Source organism: Siphateles boraxobius, unplaced genomic scaffold (genome assembly GCF_051911475.1).
Source record: "Siphateles boraxobius isolate OS27281-9 unplaced genomic scaffold, OSU_SipBor_1 37, whole genome shotgun sequence".
Lineage (NCBI taxonomy): Eukaryota > Metazoa > Chordata > Actinopteri > Cypriniformes > Leuciscidae > Siphateles > Siphateles boraxobius.
The window spans coordinates 1,858,356-1,878,808 of NW_027508997.1; the positions used below are offsets into that span (position 1 = coordinate 1,858,356).

Genomic DNA, 20,453 nt, shown 5'->3' on the forward strand with positions numbered 1-20,453 from the left:
CGTTAAATTCTAATTGGTTTAATAGCTACTATAACTCAATGCATTTAAAATTGTAGTATAACTTGTATGTAGTCTAGTGGGAGGAGTGATTTAGAGGGAGGGAGACAGCAGAGTGATGAACAGATTCTTGTTTCTATGGTTCACTTCTGATAAATAACTTACTGTAAGAGCCTGCAGATCAGCTGAGTTCACAACACACGGGAATAAGAGAAAGACTATACACGTTTTCTGTCATCACGGTGGGAAAAATTGTTGAGGACTTTGGACATAAATTGAAGACAGGACTGATGGATGTATTGTGGGCTATCTTGCTCTGCGTTCATTTTCTAACTGCAATTCAAGGTAAATGACTATATTTATGGACTACAGAACGCGTTATTGCGTTTCTATTTTAAATAGCTCTTCTGTTTGTATGTGCGTCAAATTGAAGTATTTCGCTGTTCATTCGGGTTTTCGATTTTTCGAGGGTTTTAACATCGTGGTTCAAGTTTTAAAACGCGCCTCGAGACGTCTATCAATCACGTTGCGTTCCAAGCGCGTGCTCCATAACCTGCCACTATTCTGACATTTGTTTACTTGTAAAACGTCTGATCGGGCGTGTGTCAACTTGTTTCAAAACTGAAAAACAACTGTTCTTTCTCTCATTTTTCTGGCCCGAATTCAACGTTCAACTTCTACAAAAAGTCTGTCATCTGTCATATAGTTTAGTGATCGATTGTGTACTGACATTTAATTCATTTGCTCCCTTTAATTTTCTATTGTGGTTTGGAGCCGTGTCATTTTGGTTAGGTAGTACGTGAATAGGGTGAATCTTACCGAAAAGAAAGCCAACGTTTTGGTGTATTCAGTCGCGGAGTGTAGGCTCTCTCGTGCGTCGACAAGTAACAAACGAATTATACTGTTGCACAGTAACTGCTTGTTTCATGAATATTACTTTCAATTGAGGTTTATCTAACACAATTATCTGATTGGCTAAAACATACTGTAGTTAGTGGGCGTTAGACGTATAGCGAATCCTTCAATGGTGAAGACTTGGCTTGTATATTAATTTAGTTTAAAGGGCATTCAGGCTACGTAATATTCATTAGCTAGTTTGGTCATAATTTTGTAATGAGAAACCATCGTTTTCATCGTCTAAATGCATTTAGACAGTATTGTATGATAATCACGCTGAACAGAACAAACAAATCAGTTGAAAAGAAAAACGAACAGAATCTATAAAAATAGCATAGCCTATAGGCTTCATAATATGTGATGTGGTTCCGACAGAGCTCATGACATTTTATAATGATTTTCGTTTAGAAAGTGTAGAATTTTTTTTTTTTTGTTATGGTGTACTATATAATCATTATAAAATGTCATCAGTTCTGATGGAACCACATCGCACATTATGAATAATTTTTTACAGGCTATATGAGTCTATTTGTATTTTTGTTTTCAACTGATTACCTACGCTTTAGTTTGCAGATGAATTCAATAATCCATAGACTATGGCTGGTTCGTCATTTAGCTAATATTGATTTTTGCCAATTTTAGAGTGGTTGGTCTAAAGGTAAACAGTGTGAGGTGTAGATGTAGGAAGTGGCAGGGTTTGTAAGGCTTGTTCCCAGGGGGGAAGCTCTTATTAAGTATCCGTCAGGTCAGATTTCCATACCAGGGGGTATCGATTCAATGCCCAACCATCCCTACACCCTTATCACAGTGAGGAGGTGTGATCTTTCTCAAAAAAAAAAAAAAAGCCTGATGGTTTCATCATAACCAGGCCTGAAAAAAATCAGCATATATAGAGAGACAGGGAGACAGACTGAAAGGATCCCAAATGGAATGAGACAGGGAGACTGTGGATACTGCACTGGGATTACATTCCTGACCCCCTGGGTTTGTCAGTCCCTATGAGAGGCTACATCCCCACTGCTTCTCAGTAAGAATATGAAGGGGACAAAATGATCAACTGAGAACTAAGAGAAAAATAATGCAAGGGAGGAAGAATGATGCATTGATGAGCATTAGTGGTGCTCTCTAAAGGAAACATCCCTATTGTTTATTGTTCTTGACTCTTAAGACGGGTAGGCCATAGTAATGGTGCCTTTTTCCAACCTGCCCCCATGATTTCAAAAAGATTGTTACTTTAATAATAATTCCAGAAAATATCATTGATTTTGCTTCTGAAAAAGTCCAATACTCTAAAACAATGTTTTAGTGCTGAGGAGTTTCTGTAATGGTGGGCAGATGCTGATCTGCAGAAGGTTTCAGGTGAAATGGGACAGTCCCTCACAGTCATGCTCTCTGCAATTGGGAGGGGGGTTCTTATTAGACCCCCGTGGCTTTCATTAACACCTTGTAATGAGGCTCTTACATAAACAGCAATAGTGAGAAATGAGACCAACACATGTAGGTGGGGGCTGTAAAGGGGGTTCTGCCTTTATTTAAGGAACATTCACAAAAATTGTCTACCATGAAAGACAAAATGAGATATGAAGGGAGAATGCCTGAGCTGCTCTTGTCCATATAATACACACATAATGTCGAGCTTCAAAAAGGACAAAAAGCAGCATAAAGTCCACAATATTCCAAGATTTCTGAAGTCATATGATAGTTTTGTGTAAGGAACAGTCCAAAATGTACTGATAATCTTCCCGTTCATCAAGGGTCTCAAGTTTCATTTGCATTTGTGTTCAATTCCAAAAGTGTCTTGAGAACATTGTCAAACTTGGTTTGATGCAACTCACATATTACGTGACTGACTGTTTTAAGAGAAGTTATGATCAGTGGATGATCTTTATATAAAATGTTGACTATTTTTTAATTGTTTTTATAACTTTTTGGTTTCATTTGGGATCTTGGCAGTATAAATAAGCATTTATCTGTAATAAAAACAAGTTAAATCTCTCTTTAAAGAGGTTTCAATCTTTAAGTAACAATCATAGGCATTCTCATATATATCATATATCAGTAACAAGGAGCAGGATGGAGGCTGATGTCCATGTAAATTCAGTGGCACAGATGCTTTTGTGTTGACGTCACATAAGCACAGATAAACACATTTGCAGACAGATGTCCTCAGGCAGGGGACATTTCATTATTAGTTCTCTGTCTCTGGGAGATGGGTTTGAGTTCTGGGCGCAATTCAGGTTAAATGTCAGTGACAATTTCCAATCATTATTGCTTAAGTTGTTTTGAACCCTTCTTGAAAGGATTAATGGCTTTTTTGCTTTTAAAGCAACAGTTTGGATTGGCTCGGCCTCCAAAACACCCTCTAATGTGCATTTGATCCAAACACGACCCAGGACTCAGAGACGGCATGTTTATGTACAGAGTGCAGAGTAGTATTTCATCCAGTCACAACAAAGACGTGTGGAACCGCTGGCAGCTGCCAGAGCGGATTCCCAGCGCAGGATCTCACGGGTGGGAAATGAAGCCTTGAACCGGATAATTACGAACGCTGATTGGGAATATGAGGACGGATGAGGTTTATAGGGAATAGCAGGGCAGGAGGAGGGGGTTGAACTGTATTGTGTCTGTGAGAGGCAGGAACGGACACACCGCCCTGAGCTGCACTTTATCACACATTTCCTATTGCTCTTCCTGACACTTATTCACACACACACACACACACACACACACACACACACACACACACTCATAGCCATGTACATTTAAGACACTCAGGGCATAAAGAAGCGTTTGCACAGACTGCACATTAAGGTCAACTACACATGAATTGATAGTAGAGGGCGGCACATAATGACCATGCATTCAAGCAGTCAATATCTGGGACAGTCACATAAATGAAGGAAATATTTATCCATTCATGAGAAATCTGTGTTTTTCCCATTGCCTTGTCGATAAACATTCAGCTCTGGTTCATAGGGTTTGTGTGTGTAATTAGGATGTAGGTCTGTTTGGTGTATTACAGGATAGGAAACAATGCACTCAGTGTGCCACCCGTTCACACACGCATGCACGCACGCACGCACGCACGCACGCACGCACGCACGCGCGCGCACACACACACACACACACACACACGAAACAATAGCAGTCTAAAATGACACCTGTTGTTTGTTCACAAAAGTTTGTTTCACAAAGTTTTTTTTTTTTTTATAAAATAGTGTTGTTGTAGCTTTACTATACATAAACAACATTTAAATGTATTAATGTGTCTAGAGGAACAAAATGTAGACTTTTTAAAAGGCACAGTTTAAGCAAATCATTTGCTGTCAAATTAAAATATTTGATAAAATAATGGATTATAAATTTGTATATAAAATGAAGCATTTTTACAACGAATGTTTGGTTGATTTGAAATTATACAAATAAAATAAATAATATATATAATATAATAATATCTAACAAATGTCTTCCAGTGACACTCATACACGTTTAAACGTGTGGCTTAAAATGTGACACTGATTAAACATTTTTAAGTATAAGACTAATGCTAAAGCCTTGCCCGAAAGTCAACACTGTAAACAAACTCTGATAGAAATGCACACGTGGTCAGAGTGTCATACTTTAAGAGGAAATAACCAGTTGAGCTCAAGAAATCCACGATGTCAAATACAGATATTGCAGTATGTCTCTGCCTTTGCGGACATCTAATAAATAAATAAATAGGTTGCATTTAAAATGAAGATATTCAAAATTTAATATTCAGAATTGTATGTGTTTGCATGTATTTCCATTCTTCGGGAGAATTAACTTACAAAAGTTTTACAGTTACAGTCTACTAATGGGCTATATATATATATATATATATATATTAGTAGTAAAAGGTATTTTTAAGATCCAAAACTTTGCACATGTTTGATATTAAATGTAATTGTTTTATTTAAATATAAAAAATCCCCATTTTCTCTTACTTGTCTCTCCAGCGAGCGGTGAGCACCACTCTCTAAGTGTTTCTGTGCCCCATCGGACCTACGAGTGTCCTGAAGGGGCCAATGTCACCCTGACATGCATTCAGTCTGGATCCAAGGCTTACTCGGAGGACAGGTTGTTGAACACTTGGCTCTTCACGCCTAGCTCAAAGGAGCGTTGCCACAAGGGCATTCACCCGCGCGGGTCCAGTCACACCAACCGCTCTCTAGGAGTGGATTACATCATCCGTGAGAAGGTCTTCTCCATCTCCTTGCAGACCATCAAGCACAAGGACCAGGGCAAATACTGCTGCCTGCTTGTGGACTTTCATGGCAAGCACAAGGTTGAGCAGGAGGCCCATGAGTTCATCTACCTGACTGTGGTGCCAAGTAAGTGAGCCAGGAGAGAGGTCAGGTGGGACATTCATGTATCCCCTTCGTTCTTGTGTGATCTTAATGTCAAATGTTTCCACAGCAAATGCAAATACTCGCAACGGCAGTCTGAGGTGTTCGGAGTGGTCTCACATTCCTCCAGATGGTACGTTCAACAACACAAAAACAACACAGAGGCCCTAAAAATTATTAGGACACATAAGTCACACTTAAAAATGTCAATCAAACCAACATGGCATCTGCAAACAAATGATGCTACAGAGTTTCACAGAACTAGCTTCTATTTTTGCTCAATGAAAGTTCCCCTCAAGTTCACAAGCATAGTTTTGAGAATAAGACACATGTATAATAAGTCTATTACAAATGTCTGTGTTAAAAAAAAAAAGACATTGACTTTAAATTTAAATACCCAAACTCTATTTCAGTGCCTAGTAAAACTAGACTGTGAGTGGTTAGGGAATAAGGCACAAGTTTTTGTGTTGCAACATGGTGTACAAAATGGCGAGGCTGTTTAGTAAAGTCACCCTTAAATCTATTGTTTCATTCTCTAAAACCCAAATTTTTCTGGCTGAAAGATGTGCTTGTGCTTTCTTGTTATATAATATATGCAAACTGTCATCTAATGCAATGGCATTCACTCATTTTTAAGTGTGGCTTTAAGTGTCTCAACTTTTTGGGCTGATTCACTACAGATTTATTTTCTCTTTTTTCACCAATAACGTCTCTGTCTCTCTTTTTCAGACTCAGTGGCTGAAGGTCTGGCTATCGCAGCCTGTGTAGCTTTCATTCTGTGCCTCCCGCTCATACTGATGCTAGTTTACAGACAGAGACAAACAGTAGAGCGACACAGACGTGAGTACACGCACACACACACGCACGTAGACTTAGTCATATTTAGCTCACACACTTAATCTGACCTATATTGTGTGTGTGAGAGCGCTGCACATTCTGCTGATGGCAGAGTAGCTGCACTAATTGTTTTAAAGAGACTGCCTTTCCTTTCTTGCTATGAACCATTTCCTGTTTTTCCCAGGTTCACATGAGCTGGTGCGTATGGACAGGTGAGTTTCCACAGTGATCAAAAACTCAACAAGGGATATTTAGCTGAATCTTGCAAAACCATGTCCAAATCACATTTCAACTTTAAGATTTCTTATTAGTTCATATTTTTTTGTGATGAAACATGTTTCGAACATGATCTTGGCAGGTTTTATATGATTCAAATAAATATACAAATATTTTCATGAAACCTCTGTCTATCTCTCTCTAGTGAAGCACAGGCGCATGAGAACCCAGTGTTTTTGGGCGATTCTCCACAACCTAAACCCCGCACTGTATCCCAAATCATGCGGCAGTCATCAGAAACAGGACGCCACCTCCTGTCGGATCCTGGAACTCCACTCTCCCCAAACATCCAAGGGGAATTGTTCTTCCCAGCACAGGGTACGACACAAAGACACAAACATAAAACTGTAATCCAATTCCAAAAGCTTGTCACCGTCACGCAGGTGACAAGAAACATGTGGAGATTCACTACACGCACAGACACACACACATGACGATGGTGCTTAAACATACCCAATCTTAAACAAATGTGCACACACCACACAAACAGAAACTGTTTTTCTTGAATTCTCTCTTCTTCTTGGTAGGCACAACTGTACCCACACGTTTCAATGAAAAATTAACACGCATGCAAATCTGCACACAACCAGCCAAAACACAACACGAGTCTCGTGTGTGTAGGTGATCGTTATGAAGTCCAGCTCACTCTCCACACACAGACACACGCCTCCTCTCATTTAACCTTTAACTCAGCGGAATTTACAGAATGTCAATTTCCCCTTTCCCCTTTTCTCCCTCATTTCACAACACTCATTTCTGCTTCTCTGATGGCAAGCCGGATTCTGAGAAACTGAGAACGTGTTTGTGTGCATACGTGTCTACTTTCATGTGTTTTTTTCATTATACATGACCTACTGGCACATACAGACAGTTCTGTATTCCCACACAGAAACGTTAATGTCAACGTTAAACAAGTTCACAACCCATTTTACTTCCTTAATGTGAAAACAGGATTTTCAGCGATAAAGATATACGGTGGGACTTAATTTTATCCTTAGGGTTAGGAAAAGTAAGCGATAAATATGCCAGCTGGAAAGGAAAGACGTATTCGAGCAAGATATTGTATTTTTGCGATTTTTTTTTTCTTTTTTCAATAATATTTCAAAAACACACAATATTCAGCATGATATGCATGACAAGACCAAAAATGTATATTAAAGGAGCCATATGATGCTTTTTAATGTTTTCCTTCAGTGTGTAAATTATCTATTTTAGCATGTATACGATCTGCAAAGTTACAAAGCTCCCACAATGGGATTTATTCTAACAGAGAACTCTGCTCCAGACCTGCCTAGAACGCCTCGATCGAAATCCAGATAATACTTCCTCAAACGTCTACATCACAATGGGAAATATTAGCATAATGTCCGCCCAAAGGCATATGCAAAGAAAAAAGATGAGGCGTCAGTGAGGCGTTTGTGTTTGGATACGGAAGCAAATTCGCTTTGTTTGTTCTGCTGAAATCATGCTTTCAAAGTTGGTTCCTATCGATTGGCTTGATCATCAACATTTTATTTGAATCCGACTCGTGCTGGACTGATTAATGCAAACATTATTAACTGTGTGTTTGCTATTGCTTAAAGCCTTGGAAGCTGAAGCTTGCGATCATGGTAAGGGGTGTTACATTTCCAACACACGCTTGAGGTCTTTGGCCAATCACAACGCATTGCGTCTGCTGGCCAATCAGAGCTTTTCAGAAGGAAAGGCTTTGTAGAAATCAGTGCGTTTCAGACAGACTGGGGAAAGAGGAGCTGCAATAATGTTTATAAATATTAAAGCATGTTAACCTATTCTTTACAAAGAAATTAACTTTTAAAATAGCATCATATGGTCCCTTTAAGCAGGTAAATAGTGTTAATTCGACAGAAAAATTTCAACATAAAAAAACATGCAACTTCCCTGTAGCTCAAACACCATTTTGAACGATATAAAACTACTATGTAAACATACATAATGCAAAGCTCCCACCCATTAAAAAACATTAAAATTGACACATTTACATATGGACTGTCCACACAGCCTGGTCCAGACATCACTCATTTCATATGTAACAGAGGACATGTCTATAGAAGTCTTAAAGGTAGAGCAGCAAAAACAGACTAAACTTAAATGTTGGCGGTGCTAGACACCTTGCCTTGAATTATAAGCAGATTTTATGGCTCCCCCTCTAATCATTTTACTTTTTCTTTTCCAGATCCCATCCCTGAGTCTCCTAACTTGCTGGATTAAAAGGCGTCATGTTCACCCCCTCCCCAGAAACACCTAGTGCTTCTTCCTTCTCTTCCACATCATCATGCCTCTTTTCTTCCGGTCTTCTGCAAGGATGATAAGGAGAGACCCTCCCCCAAGAAATGACAACTGAACTCAGCTCTTCGCTATTACGAAGGGACCCCTTATCTGATGACGTCTTGTCTGTCTGCTGACTGTCCTTGAACGGGTTTCCAGAGAATAAAGGGCACTAGGGAGAGCACGGTAACAGGGAATTTTTATGAAGATGATCCAAAGATGTCCTTGTGTACCATTTGAGTTGAAAAATAGATTTCAGCGAAGCTGTTTGCACACTTTTTTGTTTGTCCCGTGCTTCGTGTGTCAGTCACACTGAGGCTTCATTTGCACTTGAAATGACTATTTTCCATTTCTTTTCTAATCTGTCTATTCCCATTCTCGTTTTAATCATTCTGTTCATCCGCTCTCTTCTAGAGGTCAGGGATGTATTAAAACCTGATCCACTCCTGTTTTACCTATCCTAGTACTTTCTCAATACCTAGATGCTCAATACTCAGTGCCAAAGTACTCAGTTATCACTTTACCACTGAAACGGAGCCGGTGCTGGTCCCAGATTTGATGTTCAGCCGGGAAATCTGCAGATCTTAGAAATGGCCGGTTTTTCCATTTACTTGAGAGCCGAATGACGGTGCACATGACAGTTTGTTTCAAAGTTTTAAAAATCATTTTACTATAGAAACTTTATATAACGGACCCAAATTGGGACCAGCACTGGCATCGTGTTGGTGGAAAACGGATGTTCTCAGTACACTCACCGTCAGACCTGCTGAGAAACAATGGGCTTTTTTAAACCCTTTCACGGTGAGTGTGGTGCTTTCATGATATATGTAGCTTGTATGATGCATTCTGTCAGAATGAGTGCAGTTTTTTGTGGTATATGTTGCATCGGTGCCAATTAAACACAATGCCACTCTCTTGGGTCTCCCACGTCACATGTGGCTTTAATGGTCTGAGGGCTCATAAAAGAATATTTTCTATCTTTTGTATTGAACTTTTATCTGATATGTGTGTGTGCGTGTGTGTGTATTTTCTTTTCCATTAAATGAAAAAAAAAAAAAGCAAAGCAAAGAGCTGGTAAGCATTTTCAGGAAGCTTAAAAGTTTAAATCCACTTCCAAACAGAGAGCCAAAACCATGCTCTGTGAATGAATGAGAGATTGTTGGTGAATGATTGGAAATCCACATTGTAAATATGCTGATAAATACGCCACTTTACCAGTTTGTATATTTGAAGTTGCACATGTGCCTGTACAAAGGTAGCACAGTATATGTAGCTCTTGACGATGCTGTGACATAACTGCTGATTCTATTTGCTTATATTTCTTTAAAAAAAATACAAATAAATAAAACATTCTGGTGAGAGCTAAGAGTCCTTGTGCTGTGTTTATGCAATAAATAATCTCTTTAATCACACGGAACTGCCCGGGACAGCAGACGGTCTACTGACAGGTAGCAAGACCTCTAAACCATTATGGGAAACTTACCTGACTTCTACCAAAAAGTTTAACGAATATGAATATGTTCAAATAAGTGTATCTCTTTGTTTAATTGGAATCATCTGAAAGACAACATATCTAACTATAAATTACAGGAATGTCTGTCTGTCTGTGTGTCTTTTAATCGCATATCTCTCGAACCGTTAGTCCGATGGATTTCAAACTTGACAGGTGTCTTGCTACGGGCACGAGTAAGGGCAGTGCTGAGTTTGACGTTGTTTGGATAAGAAATGCAAAAGATATTGTTAAATATATAGGTACAAGCACACATTGAAGTTGTGGTTTAAAAATAAACATTCTGTCAGCTAAAAATTAAGTCAGCTACACTGTTTACTTCTGAATATAGTAGTTATTCAGAAGTAGTTAGTTGTCAGTAACTTTTGCTGTGTAATTGTAACAATGAGCACTCAAACACACCAAACCAAGAATTACTAAAAACACACAAAAACTGATTTCTGGCATATCTGTTATTTGCATATCTCTCGAACCATTAGTCCGATGGATTTCAAACTTGACAAGTGTCTTGCTACGGGCACGAGTAAGGGCAGTGCCAAGTTTGATGTTTTTTGGATTAGAAATGCAAAAGATATCGTTAAATATCTCGGCAAAAGAAGCACACATTGGCTTTTGCCGCTCTAGCCGCTGGCCACTCTGCCTCACACTGCACACTGAATGGCCAAAAATAAACATTCTGACATTAAAGGGTTGTGGTTTAAAAATATCTGAATATCATATTTTATTCACGGCCATCATTTGTAGTAGCCTATTCACAAACTGTTTGCTCAAGCGTAGCGTTTTCTCGAAGTTCACTGTTCACTGCTCCCTGAATCGTCGTGCTTATTCATTTGTGGATTTTAACTGAATCTGTAAGTCAGCTACACTGTTTACTTCTGAATATTATATTTTATTCTGGTACGCTTAACGTTATCGTTTTCTCAGAGTTTAGGCTCCTGTGTAATAGTAGCCTAGGCTACTCAGCAACTCAAACATACCAAACCAACAATTACTAAAAACACACAAAAACAGATTTTGCACGGGCATTGCACTAGCCACTAAAAATTTGTTTCAATCTGCTGCTTTTTAGAAAGTGGATCCAAACACCAGAGGACCAAAAGTCACACTTGATGAAACCCAGACCGCTGTGAGGTTCACAACAGGAATCAACTAGCTCTTAAGAGTGCAACTTCCTGTTTCAAAAATAAGGCAGGTTGTGGTTTCCTGTTTTTGCTGTTTGGTTGTTCAGACTGGCTTTTAAAAAAGCAAGCGTAGTATCTGATGTTTAGAAAGAAAAAAACTGTCAAAATCTGTTTACAAGAAGTTGCAGCAACTTCTGATGTCCTATTTTAACGGTGGGGTTACCATTGGTATTCTGACTGGATCAAAAAATGTAGGTTATCATACTATTTTTCCCCACTCATGTGGCCTTGGTAATGTCAGGAAAAAAGAAGAGTTATTTAGAGATGGAGATTATTTTGATGAAAGATTACAAAGAAAAACAGGCAGATAACACATACACACACACACACACACACACTCTTACTGATAAAGGTGGCGTGCCATCATCTTCCACAGTCACAGTGAGTGTGTAGTACTGCTGTTTTTCTCTGTCAGGAGGTGACGGTCGGGTCACTATCTCTCCCTTCATACGGTCTATTCTGAAGGTCAGATCCTGGTTCCCACCGGTGATGTAGTACGACAGCATGGCGTTGGGTCCGATGTCACGATCTGTCGCTATGACACTTAGGACCGATGTACCACCCCCCACATTCTAAAACAACACATACATATATATATGTTGGTGAAAAGTCATACTAACATCTACATAATTATTATTATAACCATCTTAAAATGTTTCTAAATAATAATAATTCAAATTTAAAGTAAAATGGTCATATTAACCTTTTATTAACCAAGTTATTATTTGTTTGTATATATATATATATATATATATATATATATATATATATATATATATATATATATATAATTAAATATGTATATAACAATATAATTATTAATAAGAATAAATTAGAAATATGAATAAATTATATTACATAATATATGATTAGTTTAGTTTTATATACAGGTGAAACTCGAATATCGTGCAACAGTTCATGTATTTCAGTAGCAAATTAAAAGATTAAACTAATATATTTAGTATATATAACTATATACACGATAATACTTTTCAGAAGGCCAACATTTCTGTGTTTAAAATAACAGGTATTCTGTTGAATATCTTTTGCACGATATTCAAATTTTTCGAGTTTCATCTGTGTGTATGTATGTATATATATATATATATATATATATATATATATATATATATATATATATATATATATATATATAGGGATGCTCCGATCGATCAGCCAGAGATCGGTATCGGCCGATATTCACATTTTATGACTCGATCGGTACTCACTAAACTTGGCCGATCTCACAAACCGATCTCAATTTGATGACGTCAAAATGTGAGAAGGTACATGATGCGTGGGGACTTAAATGATTTGGCAGTCATATCATCGCCTGTGTGGAATTACTATGGTGTGTCGACAAACAATGAAAAAAATAAGCTATTTGCCATGTATGTTTCAAAGGAATCTCACGTGGAGGAGCATTGTCCTCCAGAGAGATCGCCTTTCTGAAGAGTATTCGCTCGCTCAGTCCACACAGCGCCGCTCGCTCAGAACGCCCGCAGTGACGCGCTAGTTAGGAAATATGTGAAATAAATTGTGCTGCCCGTGCACGACTAAAGTTTTTTCTAGTTGACTAGTAGTAGTTCATTTAAATCATTAGTCTAATCGCATATTTATATTAATTTAATTACTGAAATATATGGGAGAAAATACTAAACCATAATGACTGTTATCGTAATTTTGCCTATAGGCCTATTCCTTATATCAAGCTCATGCATAAAGCTTGCCACAAAGAACCGGCAAAAGTAATGTTTATGCAGCATGATACATTTTAATTGTTTATTAATAAACTAGTGTTTTCTGGCTGCAAAGATACAGTTGGCGATGTTGACGCCATCTCCGCATGTAGTGAACGCGCCTATAGAGAGAAATGCACACTTCATATGGATCAGAGCCATTAGCCTACATAAGCAGAGAGTACCCCATTTCTTATCGATTTGAATGTTGTTGTTTTAAAAAAAAAAAAGCATTTCAAGCTTTCTATACGTTCTCAGGTCTGTGAGGCAAAGTATCTTATACGCTGAGTTTCGGTTCATTTATGAGACACGCTCCAGTTCACGCGCGGGTGCCTCCGTGTCCTATTATATTGTTTGCTATATTTCGCTTCTTATTTATTAAATCCAGCCAATTGGTTGATGAAACATTGATTGAAATTAAGTTACAATTTTAACAAAACGAAATTAACTTTAAAGAATGTCTTTCTACAAAACAAAACTTAAGTGGTCAAAACCATGTCTAACCCATTTCAAATGTCTCTTGATATATTGGGCATCTTATGATCCTATCTTACCTTATCTCATGCGGTTCCTTTTTCATATCACCATAGATGAAATTTAAAAAAGAATATTATATTATATAAAACAAATATGAAATATTTGCGTTTTTAAGTTATATTTAAACGTCAGATCACTCCGCTTTTCTCGTGTGTGGCCTATACATGCATGTGTGCGTGCATATGGGGGAGGGATGCGATTTTCGAATAATTCCCAGCGATCTTCGAATATTATTTTTGCTTGAAATACCCACCCCTTCTAATGAGTAGCATCAAACTTCTCCAATTTGTTCTTTTAGGAGTTTAAATTATTTATTTATTTAATTTTTGTCCTGCTCAGACCTGTATTGGACAAGGTTTAAGTTACATAAGACTTCTCTATTTTAGGTATGTTTATGTTGTCCTCCAAAGATTACTACTGGACAATGTTTAATTTAACCTTGTGGGCTGCATCAGACTGCTCCATTTTGTTTGCATTTATCTCTCTCTTATATTAAGTATATTAAGCATCAGTATCGGGATCGGTATCGGCCGATCAGCATGACAAAAAATCGGCTATTGGTATCGGCTGCAAAAATCCTGATCGGAGCATCCCTAATATATATATATATATATATATATAAACTAAATAGATTACACTGACAGAGTGATTACATGTCTTTCTTTTGACATCTTTCATGCAAACATTTAAATAATTAACACCCAGAATCCTCTGAGGTGCTGATGTCATCACTGGTTTGAGGTGCTGTGACCTAACTGACCTCATTGACGCTGACGTTGTATCCATTAGGACTCTGTATCACTGGAGGGTTATCGTTTACATCCAGAATATTCACAGTGAGCGACACATCTGTGAACCTCGGAGGGGAACCATTATCCGTCGCCCGCACCTGATCCAAACACACAAACACACACAGGTATCCATGTGAACGTTAGCAAACAGACACACATATCCCACAGAACCCATTATGCAAAACATACTATATTTAACTGTACAAGGAAATATGTAAAAATTCACATACTGCTTGTCTGATGGAGTTATGATTAGGTATTCAGCAGACGTGACTTATTGAAAGAAGTCTCTTATGCTCACCAATGCTTTTTTGTTTATTTGGTAAAAATACAGAAGAAACTGTAATATTGTGAAATATTATTAAAATGTAAAATAAGTGTGTCCTATTTTTTATATGTATATACTTCAAATGTAATTTTATTTCATTGTGAAGGCAAAGATGAATTTTCAGCATTATTAGTCAGTCTTCAGTGTCACATGATCCTTCAGAAATCATTCTAATATGCTGCTCAAGAACCATTTATGATTTATTTTTAATGTTGAAAACAGTGCTGCCGCTGCTTAAATTTTTTTTGTACAAACTGATACTTTTTTTCAGGATTCTTTTGATGAATAGAAAGATCAAAACAACAGCATTTATTTGAAATAGAAAACATTTGAAGCAGAAAATAAATGTCTTTACTGTCATTTTTGATCAATTTACTGCTGAATAAAAGTATTTATTTCTTTAAAGAAAATCCTACTGACTCCTACTGAAACTTATGAATTTCTAATATCACATGCTTTTTGAAACCTCTATAGTGTAGGGAGCATGTGTATGATATAAAACCAGGTCTAGGAAGTCACTACAGTTTGGTAGAGAGCCAAAGCATGTGTACATAATGTCTCTCTCACTTTTAGCAGGTAGCGGTCCACAGCTTCACGGTCCAGAGGGGCATTCAAGTAAACCTTTCCATACGTGTTATTGGCTGTGGTGATCTTAAATACGTCCTGCATGTTCCCCGCGATCAAAGTGAAATTTACCTAAAGGAGCGTGATGAAGGAAGGGTTAGAAATGATTGACAACTCATTTCACAGAGTTCTGAGTATGTCTTACTCACCAATCCATTTCTTCCAGCGTCTTTGTCTCGTGCCAACATGACCGCAACTCTCTGGCCAATGGGAGTGTCCTCTGGAATAGCCACCGACACATCCGAAGTGATGTCAAACTCTGGGCTGTTGTCATTCTCGTCGAGAATGGTGATTGAAACCTTTCAAAAGTAGAAAGCAATGGAACCTGAGATGTTGTTTCTGACAGATTATTAACATTTGTTGCATTACAAATTATTTGTGATTCGTCCCATTTACCTTCTACAAATGTGCATCGAGAAAAAAATCAGGAAAAAAAGAGAATGTAATGATTTCCATTACACGAGAGAAGATGTTAAAACTTCATGCTGATTTGTACTCAGCTTTCGCCAAGATAAGCACCAACCAAGACCTAGCTTTACAGTAACCTTTGCTTCTCCATCCATTTACGCTTCTTTCCATATGGTGATGTGAATCTCCTTCTGTCTGGTGTTAATAGCTGCAGTGTATTTGCGCGTCAGCACACACAACGGCTGCAACCACAGTGCGGTCCCCCATAACAACCCTCTGGATTGAGCGGAGTAGGGAACATCTCTAGGGTCTTCAAGTGGGCATCTTCCGTCCTCAGTGTTTCGTCGACTAGCCCACGACACCTCAAGAGGGCTCGACAGTGACTCTGGCGTCCCAGAGTCACCCCCTTCCGTCCCCCACTCAACTCAGCCCAGCTTACTAACCTTTACCTCCCTCCTGCTGCTGAGGTTGCTCATTCCTCATAGCTCATATGTGACCTAACCTCAATCTCTCACAATCTCTCCGCGACCCGACCATACGCGCCAACCCGTTTGACTAAGGCTGTCGAGCCCCACTGCCGTCATTAAAGCAGGTTCAGTGGCAACGGTTCCGTATGGCATACTACCTTTCCAGACATCAATCCTCATTCACGCAAAATACACAGGAACATAATATTACAATGCAAACTATACAAATAAACCAACAGACTCTTTGAGTTTTTTTAAGAATTCTTCGAAACCGTAGTGTGGCGGCCTGTACACAGCCAGCCAGAATCTTTCCGTCTCAACCACAGCCAGTTGCTGCTCCTCTCTGCTGCTTCAGATAAGTTCTTTACTGTGCGACGCAACTCTTGGCCACTGAATCCGACGTCTCTGTGGAACCGGGTTGTAGAGTGTGCCACAAATCCTAGACAGTGGCCAGCTGAGCATACCGCAGTTTCTGCCTCTCATATGCCTCATCTACAGCATCCTCCCATGGCACAGTTAACTCTATCAGTTGAACAATGAGTGCTGATCCAGACCACAAAACAATATCTGGTTGGAGGTTAGTGGTGGCAATCTCAGGTGGAAAAATAAGCCGCTGATCAAGATCAGCCAGCATTTTCCAGTCCCTAGCAGCTTCCAGTTGTCCTGGACGAGAATTGGTTTTAACACTTTTTCTTGGTGGTTGCTCGCCTGGGCGGAGGAATATTGTCTTCTGTGTGTAATGTTTTGCTAGAACAGGTGGCAACTTATTGGTCATGTTATGCTCGCCTTCCAATGGTGAAGCCAAACATCGCAGTACTTGGTCATGGCGCCAAGTAAACTGACCCTGGCTAAGAGCCTGTCAAAATGTGCCTTAATGTGGCAGGTGATGAACACAAAGGACAAGAGGGATCCTCTCCTACCCAGAGGTTTAGGTTCTGTGGTGATGGGAGAACATCATATGTTGACCTGATAAGGAAACTGATCCTACTCTCTTCCATTGACCAAAGGTCTTGCCAACCCATCTTGCATTGTTCCACACTCTCCCATCTCATCCACTCTCCCTGCTTGGCCTGGGAAATGGCCTTTATACATCTCATCCTCTGCTCCTGCTTTCGCACCTCGTTGACTACCAGCTTCCTCCTTTGAACTGGGGCTGCCTTGTGACATTTAGGAGGAGCTAAACTGAGCCCACAACCCCCTCTTCCATGCTGTACCTGTCCCACGATATCACCAATTTGTAGGGCCGCCTTTGCCTTATTAACGCTTCCAGCTTATCCACTGTTGTCAAAGAAACCTCGTACACAGTCAGTGGCCACAGCAACCTTGCCAGTAGACCAAACTGAAAGCACCAGAGTTTTAGTTTGCCTGGTAGAGCACAGCTGTTTATCCTCTTCAACCCTTCCACTGCTTGTCATCTAACTTCTCCCACTCAAACTGTGTCCTTTAGATCCCCATCGTACCATCTCCCAAGAAACTTCACTGGCTTCTCAGAAACTGTTGTTATTGCCTCACCATTAATGAAGAATGTTTTCTACAACCTTGCCAGATGAACTGGATAAATAAGTGAAAGTTCTGATCGAATCTGACTTCTGACCTATTATGCCGCCTAAATCATAATCATACACTGTTGGTTTGTTGGCCAAAGGAGGACTGGCCCCCCGACTGAGCCTGGGTTCTCCAAAGGTTTTTTTCTCCATTCTGTCACCTGATGGAGTTTTGGTTCCTTGCTACTGTTGCCTTTTTTTTCGCCTTTATTCGCCATTGGCTTTTGGCTTGCTTAGTTGGGGATATTTAACATTTAATTTTGAATTTAACAATCCTATTACAACTTTACTTTCCTGTTATCTCTGTAAAGCTGCTTTGAAACAATTTGTATTGTAAAAGCGCAATATAAATAAAGGTGACTTGACTTGACTTGCCTTTAATTATCGAGATGCTCCTTTATTTAGAGGGCTTAAATTGCATCAGTGCCGATTCAATGTTATCGGTTAACTTACCCAATAACAGATTAGTGCAGGCTACCGTTGTAGTCATGGTTGTCATGTCATCCATATATGCTCTGAATGGTGGTAGTCGCATCCCAGAAGCCAAGCGCTCGCCTCCTACTACCCATTTTGATGCCCTAATGATTACTTCCATTGCCATGGTAAAAGCCAGTGGAGAAATGGTGCAACCTGCCATTATTCCAACCTCTAAGCATCGCCATGTAGTGCTGAATTCTGGAGTTGAGAAACTAATTTGCAAATCTCCAAAATAGGCTTTAACTAAAATTTTTATCGACATCGGTACCTTGAAAAAATCAAATGCTGCCTAAAGAAGCTCATGTGGCACTGAACCACATGCATTAGCCAAATCCAGGAATGTCACATGGAGCTCCTTCCTCTCCTTTTTAGCTGATTGAATTCGTTGCCAGATAACATTGATGTGTTCTAAGCATCCTGAGAACCCTGGAATGCCCGCTTTTTGAACTGAAGTGTCAATGAAGCCATTCTTTAATAGGTAGGTTGACAATCTCTGAGTAATAATGCTGAAGAAAGCTTCTGGATACAACCCTGTTTACAGACATGCATTTAAAATGTACTTTAACAAACATGGCCATATTTTGCACAATTCAGGATAAGAAGAAATGTGTGTGCTTCTCTACAGTGTGCTGAAGGTTTTAGTGAGCTTGACCAACAGACTGAACAGATCATTACCAAAGTGGAGTCTCTCTTGGGTCCTCCATCATCGGCCACAACAGTGAGAGTGTATGAATCCCTCTGTTCTCTGTCCAAATGTCCCGTCACAGTAATACGGCCCTGTAGAGCACACACAATGCAAGTAAAGAAATTAACTAAATCTTTTCAGAATGGAATTATATTAGAATCATTTTGACCAAAGTGAGACAGTCCACTCAGCAAGGTTTTGACCACTCGTTCTATTCATTTTTGCTGAGACAAGCTGTTAAAGGAAACCCAGTCTAATTCGTGATGTCTTTTTTCCCTACTGTCTAGCTTGATTTTTTTGTTCAACCTGCAAGAAAATGCCTTATGGACCATTAAGATTTAGTGTCATTTTCTGCATTGATTTTGGTGGGACAAAATCTGAATTGGAGGGATTTAAGACAATCCATGTGTTAATCGGACCAGAGAGTATTACAGTTGTATAGTTAGCTGAGATTATAATCAAATAAGCCAAACAATTATTTTAAACACACAAGGGGAAGAAAATATGGACATTTCACACCTAAGGAGGCTTGAAGCTGTAAAAAGAAGCTCATTCCCATGCGTGTAGAAAATTTAACTGTCTAGCTTGATTATTTTGTTCATCCTGCAAGAAAATTCACAGACCAATAAGATTTGAGCTTCAGGGTCATGTGTCCAGATTCAGCATTCCATAAAGACAGTGAATGTTTTAATTTAATTGCTCAATTCTAGGCAAAAGAAAAAATATTGTTTGTTTTAGTGATAGGTGTTTTTCCACATTTTCTGCACTGATTTTTGAGGAAAAAATGTAATTGAAGGATTTAAGTAAAATTAAAGTGTAAAACGGATCTGAAAGTACTAAATTTTTATTTCTAGCTTTGCTAAAAAAACAGCTGAAGCTGCATGCTGTGAGTCATTTGCATGAGTCAAACATTGTCCTGCTGACTAGTCAATTAGGTAAAATGAGCAGTTGTCTGGGCCCTATCACATACAGTGTTATTCTTTTTGAGTTACATCACTCTTGGTGTGATAGTTAACATCTTAAAAATGCCACATTCATTAGTGAAACTCTCAACCAGACACATCTATTCAGTTATATGGAGTTTCCTCACCGTGATGCTGTCGATCTTAAAGAGCGCCAGGGCAGCAGGTGAGGTGTCGGGGTCGAAGCGGTACATCAACTGGTTCAGGTTATCAGCCGACCGCGCCTTCACCTGGACCACCTCCGTTCCTGTAGCAATGTTTTCCATCAGTGATACCTCGTATCCGGCTGATAGAAAGACTACAGCTTCGTCAGGTTCATTGAGTAAAGTGACGTAAACGGTGCAGTAGCTGCGGTGGAATGGCACTGACTGATCTGTGGCTGAGACGTTCATTAAATAGCTGGTCTTGGTCTCGTAGTCCAAGTAATCCACTGTGGTTATCAGACCCGTACTCATATCGACCTCAAATTTACGGTCAGAACCGGAGACCAGAGCGTATGCCACAACTCCACCATCCCCTAAAAACAGAGAGACAGCA

The 20,453-nt window shown here is 39.1% G+C and overlaps 2 protein-coding genes across 3 annotated transcripts in view; one reads left to right on the forward strand and one right to left on the reverse strand.

Annotated features, from left to right (window-relative positions):
- The window catches only part of cdh23 (cadherin-related 23), a 294,684-nt gene that overhangs the window by 23,789 nt on the left and 250,442 nt on the right, over nt 1-20,453 (reverse strand). Inside the window, exons 31-36 of one of the 2 annotated variants that reach the window (XM_077196907.1) lie at nt 20,045-20,433; nt 18,945-19,046; nt 15,523-15,672; nt 15,317-15,445; nt 14,391-14,519; nt 11,699-11,926 (exon numbers count right to left, since the gene is read on the reverse strand). In XM_077196907.1, coding sequence (XP_077053022.1) covers nt 11,699-11,926; nt 14,391-14,519; nt 15,317-15,445; nt 15,523-15,672; nt 18,945-19,046; nt 20,045-20,433 — 1,127 coding nt within the window. Of the gene's footprint in view, nt 1-11,698; nt 11,927-14,390; nt 14,520-15,316; nt 15,446-15,522; nt 15,673-18,827; nt 18,899-18,929; nt 19,047-20,044; nt 20,434-20,453 lie in introns of those variants that run through there. The other variant, XM_077196908.1, reaches the window with a different exon arrangement.
- vsir (V-set immunoregulatory receptor) lies at nt 74-10,024 on the forward strand. The gene is made up of 7 exons (XM_077196943.1): nt 74-342; nt 4,875-5,249; nt 5,335-5,397; nt 5,994-6,104; nt 6,286-6,313; nt 6,523-6,695; nt 8,572-10,024. The coding sequence occupies exons 1-7, from the start codon at nt 288-290 to the stop codon at nt 8,604-8,606; spliced, it is 840 nt and encodes a 279-aa protein (XP_077053058.1). The 5' UTR covers nt 74-287; the 3' UTR covers nt 8,607-10,024.

What these genes read in the sequence shown, in the direction of transcription:
- vsir (XM_077196943.1), top strand. Translation starts at nt 288, where the DNA reads ATGGATGTATTGTGGGCTATCTTGCTCTGCGTTCATTTTCTAACTGCA. An exon ending in CTACCTGACTGTGGTGCCAA is followed by an intron (nt 5,250 to 5,334) that starts GTAAGTGAGCCA and finishes ATGTTTCCACAG; the next exon opens with CAAATGCAAATACTCGCAAC. An exon ending in GTCTCACATTCCTCCAGATG is followed by an intron (nt 5,398 to 5,993) that starts GTACGTTCAACA and finishes TCTCTTTTTCAG; the next exon opens with ACTCAGTGGCTGAAGGTCTG.